Genomic DNA, 22,231 nt, shown 5'->3' with positions numbered 1-22,231 from the left:
AAGAGGAATGCCAATGTCAATGAAGTCCGTCGATGTAGACTGCCGCTGAAGGAACTCCTCACGATCCTGGGAATCCCCCTCTAAAACACTAGGGGCCAGGGAATCCACAGCCACATCACCGAGATCGTCCCCCTCTGAAAGGGATGGGGGGTACGAGGGAACCACCGGAGGAGAGGGTGGGGGATGGGAAGGAACCTGTGGAATAGAAGGTGCACAAGCGGGAACGGGTGTAGCAATAGACTGCCTCGGAGGACCCTGCATCAAAGAAGGGGAATGGAGCCTGTAAAGCCCGCTCTCCTGCCAACCTGTAGATAAGACAGCTCTTGTAAGAGAATCCTCAATAACAACGGCATGCTCGGTGAAGATCACTCGTGTGCCAAGCCTCGTAAGGCCATAAACTGAGAGGAGGGGAGGACCTAAATCCGGAACATATAGGGCCTATGAAAAGGAGCTCGAAGGTCGGTCGGTAAACAAAGGCAATGTGCTAACACCACTAATAGGCACCGATAAAATGTCACCAACAGTGACTGAACCCGCTGATGGACGGAGATCCTGTAACAAATCACCTCGGGGAGTCATATGACTCGAAACACCACTGTCCACTAACCAAGGCTGCACAGAAGACACTGCAGCCACGGAAGAAGGATCCTCCTCCAAAGCATGGATATGAAGGAACACTGACTCAAGGGTAACAGTTGGTGTAGAGGTAGAAGAAGGCTCCGTTGTAGATCCACCCTTCGCTCCCGGACAAAGGTGAGGGTACTTCTTCCAACATTTCTCCTCTGGATGTGTCCCTTTCCCACAGTGTGGGCACTTCGGTCTCTCTGAATCTGAGTCAGAGCCTGAAGAACTGTCCTTCTTCTTAGCCTTTGACTTCTTTGTTCTCTTCTTCTGTCCTCCTGAACCTGCAACAAAGGCTTTAGTGGAGTCGGATCCACTAGCACTGACCTCTCTGAGTCGCTCATCATGCTCCAAGACAAGCGGGGATAGCTCCTCCCATAGAAGCTTCTTACGGGTCCTCGATGTAAGAAGGCTGGTGTAGAAGACATCAAACCGAGGCGATGGCAGCTGAGTCAAAAGAATCATAGCCATGTCTTCAGAAGATATCATCCGACCGAGGGATGCAAGCTCATCCCTCATATCCTGTAATCTGTTGATGTGGTCCTTCATGGAAGGACTATCATCAATAGCAAGCATCCGCAACTTCTTTTCGAGAGATATCCAGTGGGCAAACGTCTTCTGTTGATAGAGAGACGCGAGCTTTCTCCACACGTCTGCTGCAGTCTTCAACCTATGAACATGAACAAGGACAGAATCCTGCAAACTCAGAAAGAGGAAAGATCTGGCTCTAAAATTGAGCCGATCCCATAATGCTACACGATCCATAGATGTCCCTTCATCTTCGAACCCCTCTCTGAAGCTGCAAGAGCCTCACCTAAAATTCCATAATGTGACGGAAGCCTTCCCTATTGTCACAAAGTAGTCCCATCCTCAAATAGCATGGAGGACATGTGAAGAAAACTGACAGGATTCGTAGATGTTTATGCCTATAAAGCATTCGCCACTCCATCAAACTCCCGAGGAAGCTTGTAGAGTACCGTACCAACAAGATGTGCCTCTGATAGGGCAGACTGCATAGTGCGAAGCTAGTCTTGGAGTTGGGTGACACGAAGTAGGAAGAATTGAATCGTATCTTTGGATTCAAACTTCTTTGCTAGAGCTGGCCATAGAGAGCAATGGCCCTCTTGGTGAAAGGAGCATCATACATCAACTGTAACTTCGATCATACGTCTGAAGCTGTCATACAAGAGGTGACCGCCAATAGGACTTCTTTGGAAATACACCAAAGTAAGGCCGAATAAGCACGGGCATTCATCCGAATCCCATGGAAGCACTGCCTCCTCATGGTTGTCATCATCAAAATCAGATGGAACAGGAGAAGGTTGTCAAGGACGTGCCACAACTCCGCCAACCACGTATCATAACCGCTTTTGAATAAACCAAGCCTTCATCATCACACCCCACATGTAATAATCAGGTCCATGGAGCTTGTCATCAGTGGATGTGCATGGAGGAGCCATCTGGAGAGAATTTAGAAAAGAAGTAGAGAAAAGAAGGAACTGGAAGAGAGAACACAGCCAAACCACGAGCACAGACTGCAAAAAGGAATCCCAGAGCTCTGCAGAGCATTCTTTACTTGGCTGCCTTTGCCCTTTTGTCTAGCCATAAAAGCTTGCTCAAAGGCTATGACATCCACACCACTATTTATTCTTGTTTGCTTCTCTTCTAGAAGCCAACTGACTAACTGAAGAAAAGTGATCGACTGTGCGGCAATCCTCATGGTGAGGTTTAAGGCCATATGAAAAGCCAAGTATGAAGAAGGTAATGAGTTCAATGTAGTAGATATCATCTATGCATCTGAATAGTACTCATCAACATTCATGAGTTGCTCATGCAAGTCCTGAATTTTGTTCAAGTAATCCTGAATAGAATCACCCTCGTCCATTTTCAATGTCTCTAGCTCTTTTTTTAAGAAAGAGATACGAGTCTCATTCTTACCTGCAAACATCTGCTCCAAAATTTGCCAAGCTTCTCGTGAAGAAACTGCTGAACGAATGTGGGGGATGATGGACCACTGAACTAGCCAATGCAATCAGCAACAAAGCCTGTGCATCCCATATATCCCATGCTTTTTGAGCTGCTGATCTTTGGGGAAGTCCCTAAAGTGGAGCACGTTGAGGTGCCCGATGTCCATGTCCTCCTAGAGGAGTAACTCGAGCCACAACTCTGTTAGCCTGCTCTTTATCACTCTTAGTCTGTCATCTCCTGGTTGTGAGCTCCTGTCAGAGTCTGACAGGAGACAAAGGAGCTCTGTCAGTTCATTTTGTGGCTGTCCTTGTCAGTCTGCAGCCTCTGGGTGTCATACAGCCCAAACTGGGCTGTCTTTCAGCAGTGCCCATTTTCTGGGCAGGTCGGCCAGATCTGGCCAAAGTCGGCCAGATCTGGCTGGTCGGCCAAATCTGGCCAGGTCGGCCAGATTTGGCAGGTCGGCCAGTTTTCTGGCCTGGGGGCTATATATAGCAGCCTCCCCAGTAATTCCAGCTTAGTGCTCTGCAGGTTCAGCACTGCCTCCGTCATCTCCGTCTCCGACATTGGTGCTGCCATTGCTTCCAGTCTATCTTGGTGCCCTCACTGACGCTCCAGGCTGCGTGCAGGGACTGCGCTGTCCATTTCAGTGTATTCAGCATTCATCTCAGTCAGTGCAGACTTTCTTCCTTCATTCTCTGCTTTCTTTTTCTTCTTCTTTTTTCCGTAAAGGGTAATTGTATTAATTACGAAAAAAATACAAGATTACTGGATTACAAGATACATGACGACAATACAAGTCATCATGTGAAGAGGTGCTAAGTACTACAAGTTACAATTTCATGGCAAGGATGCGGAGGAAATTGCCATATGCCAAGGACGGAAATCCTCTGTAGAGAGCAAATCAGAACGATGGAGAAGATCTAACTGCCAATACAAGAGGCCCTTAAGCCTCACAATATGCCGCTGAACATTATGGGCGGAGTCAAACAGAAAAGCATTCTGAATCGTCCAGTTATGCCAACAGCCCCAGTATCGAAGAAAGTGATACATGAGCTTCATATGTGGCTGTGCGGGAGTAGGGTATTTGGGCCGGCCCAAAACCCAATCAAAGGGGCGCAGTGTGATGCCAACCACCCCTCGCCAAACGGCCGACAAAAGTAACCAGACTTTCTTAGCGACGGGGCAGGAAATAAATCAGTGGCGGGCGGATTCCATAGCAGTGGTGCAAAAGAAACAGGTGCCATTGGAGATTCGGCGCTTGGAAAGAGCCGAAGCAAGCGGAAGACCCCCAATTATCACTCGCCAAAGAAAGACTTTGTATTTAAAGGGTGTCTTGTTGACCCAGCCCTCCATCACAGTGACCCTCCACCACGAGCGGGATTTACGCAATCCCCATAAAGCATTCGCTTTAGTAACTAGCCATTATTATCTTTAATCAGGAGATGATATACTTGATTAGCAGAAGCTTTGCTCAAAGGCAGCCGGCCTTGTAGGTCCCAATCTTGCCAGGGATGATCCAAAGCAAGAGCAGGAAAGGGTTGTCTACTCTGGAGCACCGTCACGAGCTGTTCCCATAAAGGCCTATATCCACGAGGGATCCGGAAAATCCTCCTAGCAGTACGAAACGAGATAAGCACATTGCGCCTGGCAAGGGTGGCATCCGCAACTGAAGACAAGCCCAAACGTGCCATCCGGTTGAATTGCGGTCTAAGCTCGTGTTTACCTTCCCACGAAAGTAGACGTGAGACCGCCAGTAATTCCAATTGAAAAGAGTTAGTAGCCAGACGATCCTCCGTTGGGTGCCACTGAGCCTTTCGAAGGACGTGTTTCCAGGAACACACCAAATGAGTAAGCAGCGATGAAGAAGAACTGGAAAACCGCGAATCCGCGTTAAGAACGTGCCACCAAGAATACCGGAGTCGGGTATTGCCATGCCAAAGCCCATGACCCTCAAGGAAAGAACGGGCAATAGCGACCCACGGATGATGATCATCCGAGCACATGGCGCGGAAAAGGGACCAACGGAGTGCCTGCATGTGAGTTTGGGCATCTAAAATAGCTCCGCTACCCATGCTTTTGGGGGTGCACGCATGTGACCACGAGATCCAGGAAATGCCTGCATGCAATGAGTCCTTCTTCCAGAGCATGAAGCGAATAGACTGAGTGAGAGCATTCAGAGTCGTAGGAGTCCAGGGCAACAATGGCAAGAAATATGTGATCATTGGCAACATAATTATCTGTGCTACTTTGAGGCGAACATGAAAAGGCCAGGCCTGAGACTTCCAGTACATAAACTTGGCCACCATCTTCTGAGAAATCCACTGCAGAAGCTGCTTTGGGGGAATATCAACACCCAATGGGTATCCAAGATGCCTGACAATGGAACCTCGAGGAACAACCAGACCCTGCCAGTCCAAGGACTGCAAATCCGACTCCGTGCAGCTTAGAATGGCTGATTTGAGCGGATTGATACGAAGGCCTGACGCCTGGCCAAAGAGACCCCAAACATCCAATGCTTTTCGAAGGTTATCCTTGTCCGCACGCAAAATCATAAAAGTATCATCCGCCAAGGATTGGCTAATGAAATGGTGTCCTGTAGGAAGCGACAGTCCGGCCAACTGGGAAGAGGCGGCCATATGTGATAACATGGAAAGAACTGGATGTGTCGCAAGGGCAAAGAATAAAGGGCTCAAAGGACACCCCTGTCTGACAGAACGGGCAAGGACAAATTGCTCAATAACACCTCCGTTCAGCATGACTCGCGAAGACGCCGCAGCACTAATGGTGTAGATCAAACGAGACATCCGAGCACCAAAGCCCATAGCGGACATAAGGTCAGCAACAAACGACCAGTCCAGATAGTCAAAAGCCTTTTCCAGGTCCAGTTGAATCAACACCACCTCCTGATTAGAATCCCGGGCATAATCAATGGCCAATTGGGCATTCAAAACATTGTGTAAGATATTTCGGCCCTTGATGAAACCGTACTGGAGAGGGTGTACAAGGGCAGGGAGATGCTTATGGAGCCGATTCGCCATTACTTTGGAAAAGATTTTGTACATGGAACCCATCAAAGAAATGGGGCGCCAGTGTGTCAACTTAGATGGCGAAGGAACTTTTGGAAGCAGTTTAATAAGTCCTTGTTTCCATGAGGGAGGCATGATCCCTGTTTCCCACACCTGCTGAAACAGAGCCTGCAAAGGTTTTGCCAGTTGGGTAGCAAAAGCTTCAAAGAACTCATTGGTGAAACCATCCCAACCGGGACTTTTATCTTTGGGCAAGTGTAACAAGACATCCATAACCTCTGCTTCACCAATATCTGACTCCAGAGTAGCTTGCATGTCCTGCGGTAGCTGATTGCGGACCAGGTCATAGAAGACCGAACGGGCCTGAGTGATTTGGGCTGAAGGAAGAGAAGCGGAACCGAGAAGGTCACGAAAATAATTGCTGCACATATGCACAATAGTCTGTGGATCCAGGATAAGGTGGCCTTGTGCATCCTTGAGTCTGGTCAAATTCTCTCGAGCAGGAGAGGCATGGAGAGCTCGAAAGAACTTATGGGTCTGACATGCACTATCTTGCAAAGTCTCTGTTAGATGTTGCAATTTGGCCTGCTGATATGATTTTAATTGGAATTCTTTAAGAAGATCGGCCACCCGCAGGGCCAGTGTAAGCAGAAATGCATCATCCGGAGTGTCCATCAGCAAGGAGCGAACCAAAAGCAGCAGGTCCTCTGCTGCCTGTCTACGGCGCCGACAAAGAGAGGCATGATAGATCCCATATTGCCAAGCAACCCGCTGCACATTAGAGAGCAATCGGTCAAATGACGCAGTGCCCTGAGAGGAAAAGTCCAAGGAGAATCTGTCAAGCAATTGCTGCATATAGCCCTGAAAAATTGTATGCTTTAAGTAAGAGGAGTTGAAACGCAAAGGGAGTCTCTCCAGAAATTGCTTGAAGGGGGCAATGGGTTGTGCAAGCAACTCGAACTGCAGAGGGAAATGGTCCGACAAGACATATTGCGGCAACACTTTTATTTCGAGCATCTCAGGCAGAAAATCATCATTATGCATGATATATATGCGGTCCAACCGCGACCATGTTGTGGCATACTGGGCCGAATGGAAAGTAAAGCCTGGAGAAGACGGGTGTAGCCAGGACCAAAGATCTTGCTTAAGAACAGCAAGAGCCAAGTCGTGCCACATACGACTTTCCGGTGCATCCATGACCGAGTGCTCCGATGTAGACTGGGAAGAATCAACACACATATTGAAATCCCCCATGAAGAAGCCGCGTCTGCCAAGTGACAAGGAGGTCTGCAAAGTCTGCCAAAGCTCCCGGCGAGATAGCGAATCATTCGGAGCATAGAGGCCAAGTAACCATAGGATTTCCCCTTCGAATAAAATTTCAATCACCAAAAAGCGGCCATGAACATCATTTTTAATAAGAACAGGCTGATATTTGGCATGTACAATCATGAGCACACCCGAATAATGCCTGGCCTGTGTTCCTGCATAGAACAAACGAAAGCCATGGCAATCCACCACTTTACCGGCGTCACTGTGACTCTTGTGCTCAACAGCACACAGGACATCCCACTGATTCTCATACAATGCAGTCCACATGGCATGTTGCTTGTGACGAGAACAAATTCCTCGCACGTTCCACGTGGCTATTTTCATGTGTATACAAAACACACTTAGGTACGAGGCACAGCTTGCCTCGATTTGACTTTGTCGGCGAGAATGTCGAGGACTCCCTCGTCCAAGAAATCTGCCAACACCGCAAAAGAGTTCTGAGGACCAGATTTGGAAGTTGACGGCATATCTGCTTGCTTGGGGTTGGAACGTGGGTAACGACGGTCCCACGGAGTAATGACGTTGCCTCTGGTATCAAAAGCCAGCTGTGCAGGTGGACCCTTGAGACGATCTGAATACATTTTTCTGGCGGGCTGATGACGGGGAACTGAAGAAACCATAGCAGGAGCAGAACGCTCGGACGACATCATTTCCTTCCTGCGCATATATGTTCGCATGGAATCGTGTGAAGTAGTAGGCCCAGTACTGTCCATGCCTGCACCAATCCTGTTGCCTTTTTTGGCACGGACTTCAACCCAATCAGTAGCACGGGAATCCTGTCCCGAAACCTGTTGTTTACCTTTGGCCAGAACTTGGGGCGGGTGGGTAGGATCCAGCGACTGGGCATCGCACACCATATCTTCCATGGGCGGAGCAACATGAGCTGCATCCGAAACGTGTTGTTGCTCGGGGCATTCAACCATAAAGTGCCCCAACTGTCCACAGGAAAAACAATGGCCAGCAAAATTGCCCCATTTCAAACGAAAGTGTAACGGATGCATTCCAGAGCAATTGAGGCGTAACCATGCAGGCCGTTTCCGTGCGGTATCCCATAACATGCACAAGCGGTTGCGATTCACCGCCCTGAGACTGGGAGGGACCAGAACCGTGCCCACAGCGGCCATAGCGTCCTTTAATAGCGGCCAATAAACAGCCGGACAATTTTCCACTTCTACCCACACAGGGCATTCACGTTGCACGAGGCGCTGGAAGTCTGCCATCGGGCGCCATGGAACCACATGTACCAACCGACGATCAAAAAACAAAGGCAGTTTAGACAGAAGCGCAGCACGGTGCATCTCTGTTTTCAAAAGGACCTCAAAAAAACCCCGGGATCCAACAAAAATCTCTTCAACACATTCCCCTTGTAGCAGACTCTGCAGCCATTGGCGAATACGGGAAAGCAGCGGGATGCGACCAGTGAAGAAGAGTATCACCGCGCGATCATAAAATACCGAAAAGGAGCGTAGGACAGTTTTTGGCTCGACGGTAGCTTCCAGAACATCGTCTGGAGCAGAGGCAGAGAAGGCTTCCTGGTTATGTTGAACATATTCACCAAGCAGAGTGTTGGCAAATTCCAACAGATGCTCCCAGTCCACCTCCTGAGAGTCCACCGGATCCGAAGCGACCTGCGCATAGGAACGATCCGGAGAAACGCCTATCTCTTCCGGGGTGTGCTTGGTACGTTTGCCCGCAGGCTGGATGTCAGGACCCGGGGGCAATTCTTCAGTACACGGAACCATATCCTCGGGTTCCTCAGCATCCGAGTCCCGGCCAAGTGCTGCCACCGTTTGATCTAGGAAATCCAGATCCAAACCAGCCATCGTGTATGACGAACTGATCTCACAGAAGGCCTGACCGGCACTCTCTCTCTCGCTGTCTCTTTCTGAGTACAGAGCAGAGGGCACGCGATCCCGGACGCTGCCTAACTGACGAAGGTCAGGTTTAGGGTTTTCGCAGGAGCTGGGCGCCTGGCGTCAGGGGTAGGCTACTGTGAATAGGGCGGCAGACCTGAGGATGGCGGGATGATCGAGGGCGCAGGGCAGAGGCCTCGCCAGCAGAAGCCCTAAACGCAGAGGGCAGACGAGCAAGGCGCTGGTGCAGAGCCCGCCACTCAGGCGAGCGACAGCAGGGCGGGGACCGCTGACGAAGGGCCAACCAGCAGCGGGGCGGGGGACTTAGTCACGTCCGACGGGGCGTGGGAGATACGCGACTGGGCGCCAGGGAGCTGCGGCCGACGGATCGTCAGGGGCGGGCGACGGGCGACAGGCCTGCGGGCGGCGGGCGGCGGGCATCGGACGACGACGCGGACAAAGGCGAGGCGGCGGCTACAGGCAACGACGTGGAACCGACAGGCTATGGCAGCGCGACAGGCGACGCGACCTCCCCACAGCCATCGTTCTCTCTCCCTCTCTCTCTCTCTCTCTCTCTCTCTCTCTCTCTCTCTCTCTCTCTCTCTCTCTCTCTCTCTCTCTCATTCTCTGCTTTCTCTCTCCTCTCCTCCATGTTCGTGTTCTTCTTCCGTTGCGCACTCTCACATGGTATCATCGCCTGATTGAGAGCACGGAGGACATACCCTCAGGAGTGAGATATCCTACTGCTGCTGCCAACTGATCAACCACTGCCAGGCGACTTCTACAGGAGGCCTTTCAGCCTGCGTTTTGCTGCCCACGCTGACTGCAGAGGCTGCCACGTCATCCAGCGACGCAGAAACCCTGCGTTTTCCACCAGGCTGTCCCTCCTTCTGCTGGGCGACCTCCTTACAGGCTGCGTTTTGCTGTCCTGCTGGTCGCTTCCACTCCAGCGGCACATTTCCTGCTGGCGACTTCTGTCCGGGCTGTTTCCTGGTGCTGGTGGTCTCTCTTCTGGTGATCGACATCAGTTATCTTTGCGTTTTGCAGATCCAGGTGTTTGTAGGCACTCTCTGCCTGCGTCTTGGTGGTTGGTGACCACATTGCTGGTCCTATTTCGACAGCGGCACAACTTTCTTTGGTATTTTGCAGATTGGAAGATGTCTTACCAGTTTTCAGGCTTTGAAGACTCAGAGGATGAACTTCTTTCTCATCATTCCTCTGAGCGGAGGCAGGATTATCGTGAGGTTCGACGTCGGGAAGAACCTCCTCGCACTCGTCCTTCTTCAGTCCATGCATCTCAGAGGGCTCCATCTACCGCGAAGGTTTCTTCAGTGAAGACTGCTTCAGATGTGCGGATGCCTTCCTTGATTCCCTCTATTCAGGTGCCGATTCTCCCTTCCTTTCCGAAGGAAGATAAGTTGGATGGTTCCAACTACTCCCTCTGGTCATGCAAGGTGGCCTGCATCCTCGATACATTTGACCTTTGGGAGCTTGTTTCTTCACCCATCGACCGTCCCCCCGTGGATTCGTCCGATGGCACCTCTATGGACCATGCAGCCTTATGGGATAGGCTCAACTCTCGAGTCCGTTCCTTTCTTTTTATGAGTCTCCATGATTCTGTTCTTGTACATGTTCACAGGTTTCCGACCGCGGCGGAAGTGTGGAAGAAGCTTGCGTCTTTGTATCAGCACAAGACATTTGCCCACAAGATTTCCTTGGAGAAGAAGTTGCGGATGCTCAGTCTTGATGGTTCTCCTTCCATGAAGGAGCACATCACGAAGATGGAGGATATGCGAGGCGAGTTAGCCTCTCTTGGTCATCTGATATCGTCTGAGGATATGGCGATGATTCTGTTGACTCAGCTGCCATCACCCCGTTATGATGTCTTCTACACCAGCCTCATCACTTCAAGGACCCGTGAGACACTCCTATGGGAGGAACTTTCCCCACTTGTCTTGGAGCATGACGAGCGACTCAAAGAAGTGGGAGCCAGTGGCTCCACCAAGGCATTGACGGCCGGCACAGGTGGCGGCAAGAAGAAGAAACAAAAGAAGGAGAAGGCCAAGGACAAGAAGGAGGAGGACAAGAAGGATGCGAAGGAGAAGAAGCCCAAGTGTCCCCATTGTGGGAAGGACACTCATCCCGAGGAGAAGTGTTGGCAGAAGTATCCCCATTTGAAGCCTAAGGAGAAGGACTCGAAGGCGGCCCCAGCCACAACAGAATCTGCGTTTGTGCATGTCTTTGTTGAGGAGGATACAGCCCTAGCTTCTACCATACAAGAGAAGCCGTGGCTCATCGACAGTGGAGCATCTTCACATATGACCTTCCGTCAGGATTGGCTTCAGGATCTATGTTCCAGAGGGGGTACCGTCACCATTGGTGACAATTCTACAGTCCCTGTTCGAGGCGTGGGGACTTTACCTATGTTTTCTGACAGGCAGTCTTCCTCCGCCCAAGTTCTCTATGTTCCTGATTTGGGTTTTAACCTATTATCTGTGCATGGCCTTACTCAGCTTGGTACCCGAGTCATTTTTACACAAGATGCAGTCACAATGGAGGATGCTTCTACAGGTGATGCTCTTTGGACAGGTACTCAGGAGGGTGGGCTTTATACGCTCACAGCTTTGGCTGCGCGGACTTCCCATGAGCTTGGGCTGCTTTGGCATGCTCAGTATGGTCATTTGAACCTCGATTCTCTTCGCGGGCTGCTAGGAGAAAGATGGTGGAGGAACTTCCTGATTTCCCTCCTCTTCACACTTTGTGCCCTAGCTGCTTGAGGGGCAAGCAGCATCGGCAGCCTCACCCGCAGGTTGCCTCCAGGAGGGCTACTTCTCCGCTTGAGTTGGTTCACACCGACCTTTGCGGACCTATGGGCACGGCCTCCCTCGGGAAGGCCAGGTATTTGATGCTGATTGTGGACAACTTTAGTCGTTATGTGTGGCCTTATTTCTTGGAGTACAAGAGCGAGGCGTACTCCCGTTTCTGTGAGTGGCAGGTGTTTGTGGAGACCCAAACAACTTCCAAGGTTCGTGGCGTTCGAGCTGATCATGGTGGCGAGTTCACTTCTCACCTTTTCTCTCAGTTTTGCAGGGATCATGGTATTCGGGTGGAGTATTCCCATCCAAACACATCATCAGAGAATGGTGTGGTGGAGCGTGCGAATCGGACCGTGTTGGAGATGGCGGAGCATAGGAGTCTTCCTCATTTCCTTTGGGGTGAGGCGGTGGCTACATCGGTGCATATTCGCAACCGCTCTCCGACTTCGGCTTTACAGGACATGACTCCTTATGAGGCTTTCTTTGGCAAGAAGCCTTCCGTGTCCCATTTTCGCATCTTTGGGTGCGATGCTTTTGTCCATGTGGACAAGAAGAAGAGGAAGACGAAGTTCGACTCTAAGTCGCGAAAGCTTATCTTCGTGGATTATAGTACGACCACGAAGGGATATCGGCTCTACGATCCGACGACGCGGAAGGTTGAGGTGAGCAGGGATGTGATCTTTGATGAGGCTTCGGCCTCTGAGGATCCGATTGATGGTTCCATTACAGATGTTTCTTCCTCATCGACGGACCCCCCCCCCCCCCACCTTCTCTCCCTTCACTTCCTTCTAGGATACCCCTTAGCACCCCCCCTACTCCTCCTTCGGCTTCCCTTTCCCCTTTGGTGGATGTGATTCAGTCTTCTACGAGCTCTTCCACCACCACTTCGGGATCTTCACGGAATACACAGCCTTCTGATGCGGAGGATCTACCTTCACTCGGTGAGGGGGAGTCCCTCTCCGATTTGGGTGCTTTGCAGGTTCCGGAGACCCCCCGGTCTCCCTCACAGCAGCAGGAGTCTCTCAGGATTCCTTTATGGTATCGCCGGCTCATGCAGGATTCAGGTGTTACTCACTTTCCTGCCTCTTCTGCAGGTCCACGTCGATCAACACGTTTACAGGCCCAGCGGGATAGTTCACTATGTGTGAACTATGCTCTTATGTCACAAATTCTTCAGGATTCTGAGCCTTCCACTGTGGAGGAGGCTCTTGCACAGGATATTTGGAGACAGGCTATGCAGGCCGAGCTCGATTCGATCGAGCGAAACCATACGTGGGAGCTTGTTCCGCGTCCCGCGAAACGGAAGGTGATAGGTGTGAAATGGGTCTTTAAGACCAAGTATCTTGCAGATGGCTCCTTGGACAAGCATAAGACTAGGCTTGTTGCCAAGGGTTTTGCACAGCGTGCAAGCTTGGACTACTTCGAGACTTTTGCTCCTACAGCCAAGATGTCCACCATTCCAGTTCTTTTGGCTCTTGCTGCTCACCACCGTTGGCCTGTTTATCAGATGGACGTCAAGTCTGCTTTCCTAAATGGCGTTCTTGAGGAGGAGATTTATGTTTCACAGCCTCTTGGTTTTCTTGTGCAGGGGAAGGAGGATCATGTCTACAGGCTGCGGAAGGCTCTTTATGGCCTAAAGCAGGCTCCTCGTGCTTGGTACCAGCGGATTGACCGCTTCTTTCTACAGAGTGGCTTTGCTCGCTCCGCTTATGATCCCAACCTCTACTTACGGGTTGTGGATTCTCTTTCAGTGTTCCTTATCTTGTATGTGGATGATCTTATTATTATAAGGAGCGACACTCAGCAGGTGGAGCATACACGGTCCATTCTTCAGCAGGAGTTTGACATGACGGATCTAGGGATCCTTCACTTCTTTCTAGGCCTGGAGATCTATCAGATGGCACAGGGCATTTTTATCTCGCAGCACAAGTACATCTCCGAGCTTCTTTCGGAGTTTGATATGGCTGAGTGTCGGCCTATCTCATGCCCCATGGACCCCGAGTTAAAGCTTTTGACAACTGGAGTTCCCCTTTCAGATCCCACCCGTTGCAGGTGCCTTGTCGGCTCTCTTATCTGGCTGCTTCACACTTGGTCGGATATTTCTTTTGTGGTGGCTTTATTGTCTTCTTTTATGCAAACTCCTACCCAGGATCACTGGCAGGCAGCCTTGCGGGTTCTTCGCTATTTACAAGGAACTCGATCCTTCGGGATCATGTATGGAGATGGGATTACCCTTTCTGGCTGGAGTGATTCTGATTGGGCAGGTGATGTGGATACGAGACGATCCACTACAGGTTATGCTTTCACCCTTGGATCCGGTGCTGTCTCTTGGAGCAGCAAGAAGCAACCTACAGTGGCACTTTCTTCTACAGAGGCTAAGTATCGGGCCCTATGTTCGACCGCTATGGAGGCAGTTTGGCTCCGTCGCTTACTGGCGGAGATTGGCTTTTCCCAGACCGGACCTACGGAGCTGCGCGTGGGTAACCAGAGTGCTCTTGCTCTGGCCAAGAACCCGGTGTTTCATGCTCGCACGAAGCACATTGAGGTTCAGTATCACTATGTTCGAGAGCCGATCGTGGATTCGGAGTTGGTGGTGGTCTATTGTCCTACGGCGGCCAATGCAGCTGATCTCTTTACGAAGCCTTTGCCTCAGGCTTCTTTGCTTCATCACATGCGGTTCTTGGGTCTTCAGACTCTCCCAGGATCTGAGAGGGGGTGTTAGCCAGCTCTTTATCACTCTCAGTCTGTCATCTCCTGGTTGTGAGCTCCTGTCAGAGTCTGACAGGAGACAGAGGAGCTCTGTCAGTTCATTTTGTGGCTGTCCTTGTCAGTCTGCAGCCTCTGGATGTCATACAGCCCAAACTGGGCTGTCTTTCAGCAGTGCCCATTTTCTGGGCAGGTCGGCCAGATCTGGCCAAAGTCGGCCAGATCTGGCTGGTCGGCCAAATCTGGCCAGGTCGGCCAGATTTGGCAGGTCGGCCAGTTTTCTGGCCTGGGGGCTATATATAGCAGCCCCCCCAGTAATTCCAGCTTAGTGCTCTGCAGGTTCAGCACTGCCTCCGTCATCTCCGTCTCCGGCATTGGTGCTGCCATTGCTTCCAGTCTGTCCTGGTGCCCTCACTGACGCTCCGGGCTGCGTGCAGGGACTGCTCTATCCATTTCAGTGTATTCAGCATTCATCTCAGTCAGTGCAGACTTTCTTCCTTCATTCTCTGCTTTCTCTCCTCTCCTCCGTGTTCGTGTTCTTCTTCCGTTGCGCACTCTCACAAACTCGAGGCCTAGCTTCTTCTCCACTAACATAAATCCCAAAGATTTTTCACCACAAGCATATTCTTCATCATGAAGGACCAAAGTGAGTAGTTGTTATCATCCAATCTATCCTCCTTGGATACATAGGTAAAGAAACCTCCTTCCTAATTTGCCATGATAATCAATTACCAAAAGAAGCAAAAATGCAATGTCCAAGCTGGACCAAACTGAAATCTCAAAATTTCCAAAAATCACAGCAAATAACTTGTTGAAATTAGTACACTCAAGTGCACTCTGTCAGAACTGTCTTTAATGCACGCAATCCAAGGTGCATTCAGTGTTAAGCAACACTGTATGAGCAAAACCCCCAAAAAATTTTACCCCAAATTTGTCCAAAACAGTCTATCACTGATTGAGACTGCAATGCATGTGTCAATGTCCGCAAAAAAGTCAAAAGCCCCAAAATTAATGATAAATTAGCTCAAAATTTTGCATCGACCGTGTCCCAGACACGTACTCACAATTCTATGCCTAAAGCCCTCTTGTCCAAAGATGAATTCTGTAATGAAAATGTAAATTTTTATTTAAAAATACCTGTGAAATCAGTCGATTACTCAAGTTGGTGACCACAAGCGCACGTACAGGTGTAGGCGGCACCTCTTGGCGAGTTGGCGAGTAGTTGAGTACAGGCAAGGGCCCAGGTCGCAGGCGCAAGTACAGGCACAAGCAAGGACAGACGGCGCAAGTACAGGGACCAGGTGGCAACACAGGGACTAGACAACGTTGGGGGAGGAGCTTGGGGCATTGGCAAGGAACAAGTACGATGGCCAAGGGACAGGCGTACAACAAATTGGCGGGTGGCTCTTTCAAGCGCAGGCAACGGGGAGGAAGCTAACGGGCTGTCTGACGCAACTAGCAAGGCGCAACACAAGGCCTGGCGGGTGGAGAACGACCTGCACGTACGGGCAGGCTAGCGGACAAACAGGGCGCAATACGCCATGGTGGCGGGCAATCTAAGTGGGCAAAGTAAGCAGTGGCCTGGAGGGTGCAAAACAACCTGCTAACGGGCTCCTTGTTGACTGGTGCTGGTTGAGAGACTACAAAACAAGCACCATAGGACAGCACTCTACAAGTGTTGGGAGCATAGCTGAACCTGAGCAAAAGCTGAGCTGAGTTAAACAGAGACAAAGCTCTAATACCAAATGTGAGATTAAGAGAGGATCGAAGCTCAACACACAGAGTGCAGTAGACAGTGTGAGTGTTAAGCACGACACCCAATGCAATAGATTGAAAGAGTATAAACTGAAAGTACAAGGTACACCCTTAAACCTTAAGGTTAGCTGGTACATCATCTTTTGACACCTAGTATCCTACTAATCACCGACACTCCTATGTGAGCGCAGACATGAGGCATAAGTAAAATACCCAACAAGGAGATGTTACATTTTGCAATTTGGCGACCTCCAGATTTTCGTAAGAAGGAGAATTAGCTACAAGGAGAAGTACTGGCTACCTCCAAGTTGTTGGATTGGCTTGATAAAGATTTGCAGTGAGAAATTTAATCAGATGGCTCGTTTGAGGTTACAAACAGTCCTTGATGGTGTCATTATTGGGCAGCCCCGTCTTTATTCTTTCTCATGTATTCATCAACACTTTCAGGTGCCTCCAAGATAAAACGACATTTAATCGTCCATACAAGACAGGCTCCTCAAGTTCTCTCCTTTGACTGCGTTACAACCATTGTCTCCTTGGCATGATTAGATGTTTGTGCTTCTTGATGATTTCAAGAAAAGGTCAGCCAACCAAATATATCATCAAATGGTGGAGGTTGAGAGATGGGTCGATAAAAAAGCTATTAAATTATGGTGTATTCGAGATAGCAAAAAAAAGTAGCAAAAAGGATTCATCCAACTCTAGAAGTCTAAGATTCCTCATCAAGGTAAAGTGTTTACGTGGAGGTTGCTTATTGGGGTTTTTCAACTGGTAATGTATTGCGTGCTCACAAGATCTCTATTGGTCGTATATTCTACACTACATGTGATGAGACATTGCTTCATCTCTTTGTCTCTTGCCTTGTTGCTCAACAGATTTGGAGTTTCGTTTCCTGTGTGTGGTCCACGACGACCTAGCAACGAATATCAACTCATTCATGGATTGTGGAAAAGATGACCTCTATGTCTACTTTGCATTCAGATTATTTCTACCTCTTTCATTTACTTAGATGGACAGCCCCGTGGAATATTTGGCGTACTCGAAATGGATTTATTTTTTATTCAGTATCAGGCATTGATAGTCATGTGACCCATGTTCGTGGAGTAGACACCACATTGAGAGGGAAACCGGCCTCTCCCCCTTTACAAGAATTTATTGAAACAAAACCACAAGCACCAAGTGCTTGAACCATAGACAAAAGGGCTAATTTGCTAGAATTCTGTAAAGTAGAGTTTTGAAACTCTAATTTCTGTAAACTCCGAGCAGCAAGTTAATTTTCTTTTTTAGTACTTGGATTAGATCAAGCTAAGTAAAAAGTGTTTCTTGGATGAGAGATAGATAGGAGAGTACAAAGCATGTAGCTGAAATTTCAATATAAGAGTTTATTTCAAATGAAGAGAGAAACCTCCAATATATAGGTGTGGAGCTTGAGTGCCCAAAAATGAAAAGTAGGGGCTACAAATGACAAGTGCAAAGACACTTGTCTCTTCAAAATGATACATGTCCTCTTCTAGATACCACATGTCACTTTTCTCAAGAAAGAAGCTTCCAAATCTTCCTACTCTAAAAAACTCTCAAATTGTTAAGAATTTGAGATAGCTACTAAAGATAAAATTGTTCCTTGCGAAATTCCAGAGCCTTTAACATAAACAAAATTTCCATTTGAGCAACTTTCAAAAATAGTAATCTCCTAAATTTTAGGAGTCACCAAATTTAGTTTCTGGAGAGCTTCATTAAATAAGTTCACCGATTCATGGTTTATTTCTTCAATCATAAGTATCTGGTTTCACTTTTTGAAACCACTCATTATATGGGCTCCTAGTTAATGTGACTATCTAAGTGTGAAAGTCTTAGTTATCTAAACTTTTTGATCAATCTAACCACCCAATTAAACTTTTAATTTTTCTTAAGCATCTCGTCAATGACGACCCAAGTATAATTATACCTCATTCTGTCCATTGGCTATCCATAAATAGAAAAATAAATATTTAATCATATTTTAAAATACGTAAATAATACAAATCGCCTTTCAAAGTACATGAATATTAAATTAATTTGGAATCATTAAGCCAATATGTCTTGGTAGCAATTGATATACAAAAGGTTTGTTACAAAAATAATGCGAAATATCAAAAAACATATTGAGCCAATATATCTTGGTAACAATTGATATACAAAAGATTTGTTACAAAAATAATGCTAAAATATCAAAAAACACAGGCAACAACATAAAAATACAAAGATTTGAAGACTAAAAAGTTCCTGATTCCAATCGCCCAAGCTAAAGCAAACAAAGGAAAGCAGATCAACACCAGAAAATTAAGGACAAACTATCTCACAGTAGAAAACGGCATCCAAAGCCCGAACATGGACATCCAATACCATGTCAAAGGGGAGCGCAGCAATGAAAGCATAAAAGACTGCTGTAATACATTGCACAACCCGAGAGAAAAAAAAAAACAAAAGAAAACAAAGAATACGGCAAGGGGAGAAATCAAAGATATGCTTGGAAAACGAGATCTATATATCAAACACAAGACAGTTTGCATACAACAATGAGTTACTAGCTACATGGACACAAGCATTGACTTTCTCTCTCCAACAAGGCCTAAACTAGAATTTGCAAATGATGAATGACAAGATTGTGAAGAAGGAAGCCAAATAAATAGGCAAAAAATATGCCAAGAAAATGATCAAGTTGACCAACATATAATGCTGGTCAACCAACAATATACATTGAAAACGCCGTGAAAATGGCACATTGAAAAATACCTAAAATCTCTAAAACACCTAGCCCATTGAACCTCGTGCCCAACCTCACTCATGAGCTAACTAGATTGCTAATACCTATATGGGGATCGAGACTCTACCGCACAAGAACCACACAAGATCAGCCACTACTTGGGAAAAAGGAGCTATATCATGGATGGATGCAAATGGAGAGATCTCTAGTTTTGATTATTACACAAATGATCCGAAATAAGCCCTTAGTACCACACAAGATTGTTAAAGCAAACAAGAAGTGCTTTTTTGGCATAGACTCTAGTACTTATTGAGACAGATACTCCTGACTCGCATTAGAGTTGTCAAGACAACTAGTCTAACAAGGGAGATATTGAGTGCTAGTATGCTTGAATAGATGCATAGTTGCAACTATATGGATTGCACATGGATCATCCCCCATCCCTATAGTACAACTTGGATTCTCTTCACTTGGAGCTCAATCAAGGGGAGCTAAAACAGATCATTCAAATGGACATTATTCAACTGCACATCTCCAGGACATCGGGGACTGAGGACACATGTCAAGGATCTAAAGACGAAGATGGCTTCCTACTGTAAGCATCTTCTAAACATATTTGCAAATGACTTTGTCATCCATCCAAGATACACAGACACACACTTGTCTCATGGAATACGATGCATCATTGGTCAACCTTGTACATCCTCACACCAATTGTAGATAGAGATAGGTAGATATGGAACTAATTCCCTACCCCCTAAGGACAAGATCTACCAACTTTGTCAACTTAAACCAAAGACAAAGGAGCACTATAGATATAATTGATACATCCATTAAGCTTGAGATATGCTCATGATAATGCAAAGAAGTAGAAATATAAGTATAAAAGTCTGTTTGTCGAAAATGCACACTACTAAGGAAGATTTCCATTGATGACTTTATCAATCAAATAACTGTGACTAATAAACATTGCTAATTTTAGTGGATAACCCTTATAGTTCCAAGGCATTACAAGCCAGCAAGTTGATCTATGGCTTTACGCAACTCTTGCGAACATGAGATGAGCTATCTACAACAATCAATCCATAAGAACTTGGATCACATTATGGCCATGGTTGTATATGGGGCAATCCTTTTATAACATTCCAAGTGTGAAAGAATCTTGCATGAATTTATGTGATATGCCTCCATAATAATATGCTAAACCTTTTTCTTTTTTGAGTAACATGTGTGTAAATAGTATCTAGAAGTGGTTTTTAGGTGGATTTGGATGCATGGACAAATTTTGGTGATGACTCCTTTTTTAATTCAAAATTTATCTAGCATTAAAAAGTATTTTTCATCTTTGAGCTTGATTTGTAGCTAAATAGACCAAAATCTCAGTAAGTGCTATCTCACAAAGCCCGAAGAGAATATCAAGAAGAAAAGCTTCATCCTCTTACAATGTTTGTTCAAATTCTTCGTGGTTTAGAAAATATAGCCCTCCAAAAATTGAGACAATTTTTAGGAACCCAACACCACAAAAAAAAACCCAAAACCCCAAACAAATAAAAACGACAACAACATTTCGTTTTCTTCCTTCTTTAGATAATTCCAAATTACATATCCTGAATTTGGAAGTGTGCCAATTTTGGAGTACTTCTTTTCTTGGAAAACACACCATTTGAAACAAAAAAAGCTGTCATTGGCATTTTAATGAATTTCAAGGTGTCCATAGATTTTCAAAGAAGGGAAGTAGGCTATGGCACTCGAATCCTCATAATCAACCAATTGAGATTGAGAGTGAGATTGTGATTGAGAGTGAGAGTGTGATAGAGATTGAAATTCACATGTACGCAATTTATTCTCAAGGGTGGACAAGGGGTTCAGGCTCTTTCTAGGAGTACATGTTGCGAGGAGTCTACCGATGCTACGCTATAACTCTGTTAATTATAATCTAAAGGTTCCCTCTTCTATCCTTTTATCTCCTCTTGAATCCATCTGATTTTCTTATTTGACTAACGTAATTGTGAAGAAGTTGTGTTGTAATTTGTGACCAATAAGAAGCCTAGCCAGTTAATACAGTTCAGCTTATAAGCATATATAAGCACACTGGCATTGGCCAATAGAATGTCCTTAGGATTCTTATAAGTTACAAGAAAAAAGAATCTCAGGAAGATTACATTTGCTGACAGGTCGTGCTCCTGAATGAAGAAGCAACAAGATAGCCTCTCTACAAAAGAGAGAGTGTAGAGAGGGGGTGTAGCAGTCATGGCTACCTCATGGTTGTAACTTGTAACTACTCCGTTGTTCTCACAGCTGCTCGTGTTAGGCCATATAATTATTCAGCACCCTCTCTCGATGGAATAGCATAAAGTTCCCATGGATGTCTTCTCCTATAACTTGATGGAATAATATGAAATCGCCATGTATGTGATCTCATATAACTTTAAGGCTTTAACGGTAGTTTCTAGGTCTTTGGGCAGGTGGGATGAGTGGCAATAAACAATCACAAGGCGAATGATTGGCACTTGGTGAGTGCACCTGCTGATATCCCACATGGGCACTTTAGAAGCCATCATGTAGCTCAAAAACCGCAGTTTCGCAGATAATATGAATTAAATCTTGAATTAGCACAAAAATTTTCGCCTTCGAAATTCCAATGCCATAGCTCTTCTCGAGAAGATTCAATTTCCGCTATTTTGATACAGTATTAATGCCACAGAGATATACTAAGAGACTTACTAGAGTGACAAGGCAAGGACATAACCTGCTTTGAGATATCTTCCTCCGCAGCCTTGAAGTTGACACAGCGCGCGTGTTTGTCGAGGTAGGGGACGACGAGGCGTTGGAGCAATGCAGCTAGCGCGGAGTCGGTGTCGGTATCGGAGAGGGGACCCCAGCCAGATGGAGGCAGGGGCCCGTTCGTGGCCACTGCCGAAGCCGCCATCGCTGGACCTCGGAGAAGCAGCTCTGTGAAAACTAGCCTTTTTGTCACGGCTGGAGTTAAAAAAAGGTTGATCTTGGCTGTAAAAAATTTCGGGCGCGCCTTTGTTTTTTAAATGTGTTTTACAATAACTCCAGTATAAAACCGCACATGTGCGACCATGGATGCAAAGCAACACCTGTCCCAATGTTTTCCAGTTATTATAGTGGTTTACCCATGAACATTGACCCTCCCCATGGTCTTTTCTTCCCACTATAGTTAACCTTTGATTAGACACTATCTACACTCCAAGCATTAGCAATTTGATTAGACACGTTCTTCCATTTTTGTAGCTTCTCCCTTGTAGGTGGTCCGCTAAGGCAAAACAATTGCAGGCAACCCATATATTGGTGCACTGTGTGCCCTCCATGCATTACCAGATGCTAATTGACAAGATGTTCCATTTTGTAGGTGGTCCACCAAGGTAGGAGAATTGTACCAACGACAAA

The 22,231-nt window shown here is 47.1% G+C and overlaps 1 protein-coding gene across 2 annotated transcripts in view; it reads right to left on the bottom strand.

Annotated features, from left to right (window-relative positions):
* Window positions 1–21,819, bottom strand: part of LOC148041342 (uncharacterized) — a 46,903-nt gene extending 25,084 nt beyond the window's left edge. The window contains exon 1 of one of the 2 annotated variants that reach the window (XM_087679003.1): window positions 21,567–21,819. In XM_087679003.1, coding sequence (XP_087535129.1) covers window positions 21,567–21,746 — 180 coding nt within the window. In that variant the 5' untranslated portion in view covers window positions 21,747–21,819. The remainder of the gene's footprint in view (window positions 1–21,566) is intronic. The other variant, XM_087679007.1, reaches the window with a different exon arrangement.
* Between the last annotated feature and the right edge of the window lie 412 nt (window positions 21,820–22,231).

Source organism: Lygodium microphyllum, chromosome 1 (genome assembly GCF_053477565.2).
Source record: "Lygodium microphyllum isolate KBCC chromosome 1, Lygodium_microphyllum_v1.1.10, whole genome shotgun sequence".
In the NCBI taxonomy this organism is placed as follows: domain Eukaryota; kingdom Viridiplantae; phylum Streptophyta; class Polypodiopsida; order Schizaeales; family Lygodiaceae; genus Lygodium; species Lygodium microphyllum.
Note: the sequence above shows the minus strand (reverse complement) of the source record. Positions and strands in the feature narration are given on the sequence as shown.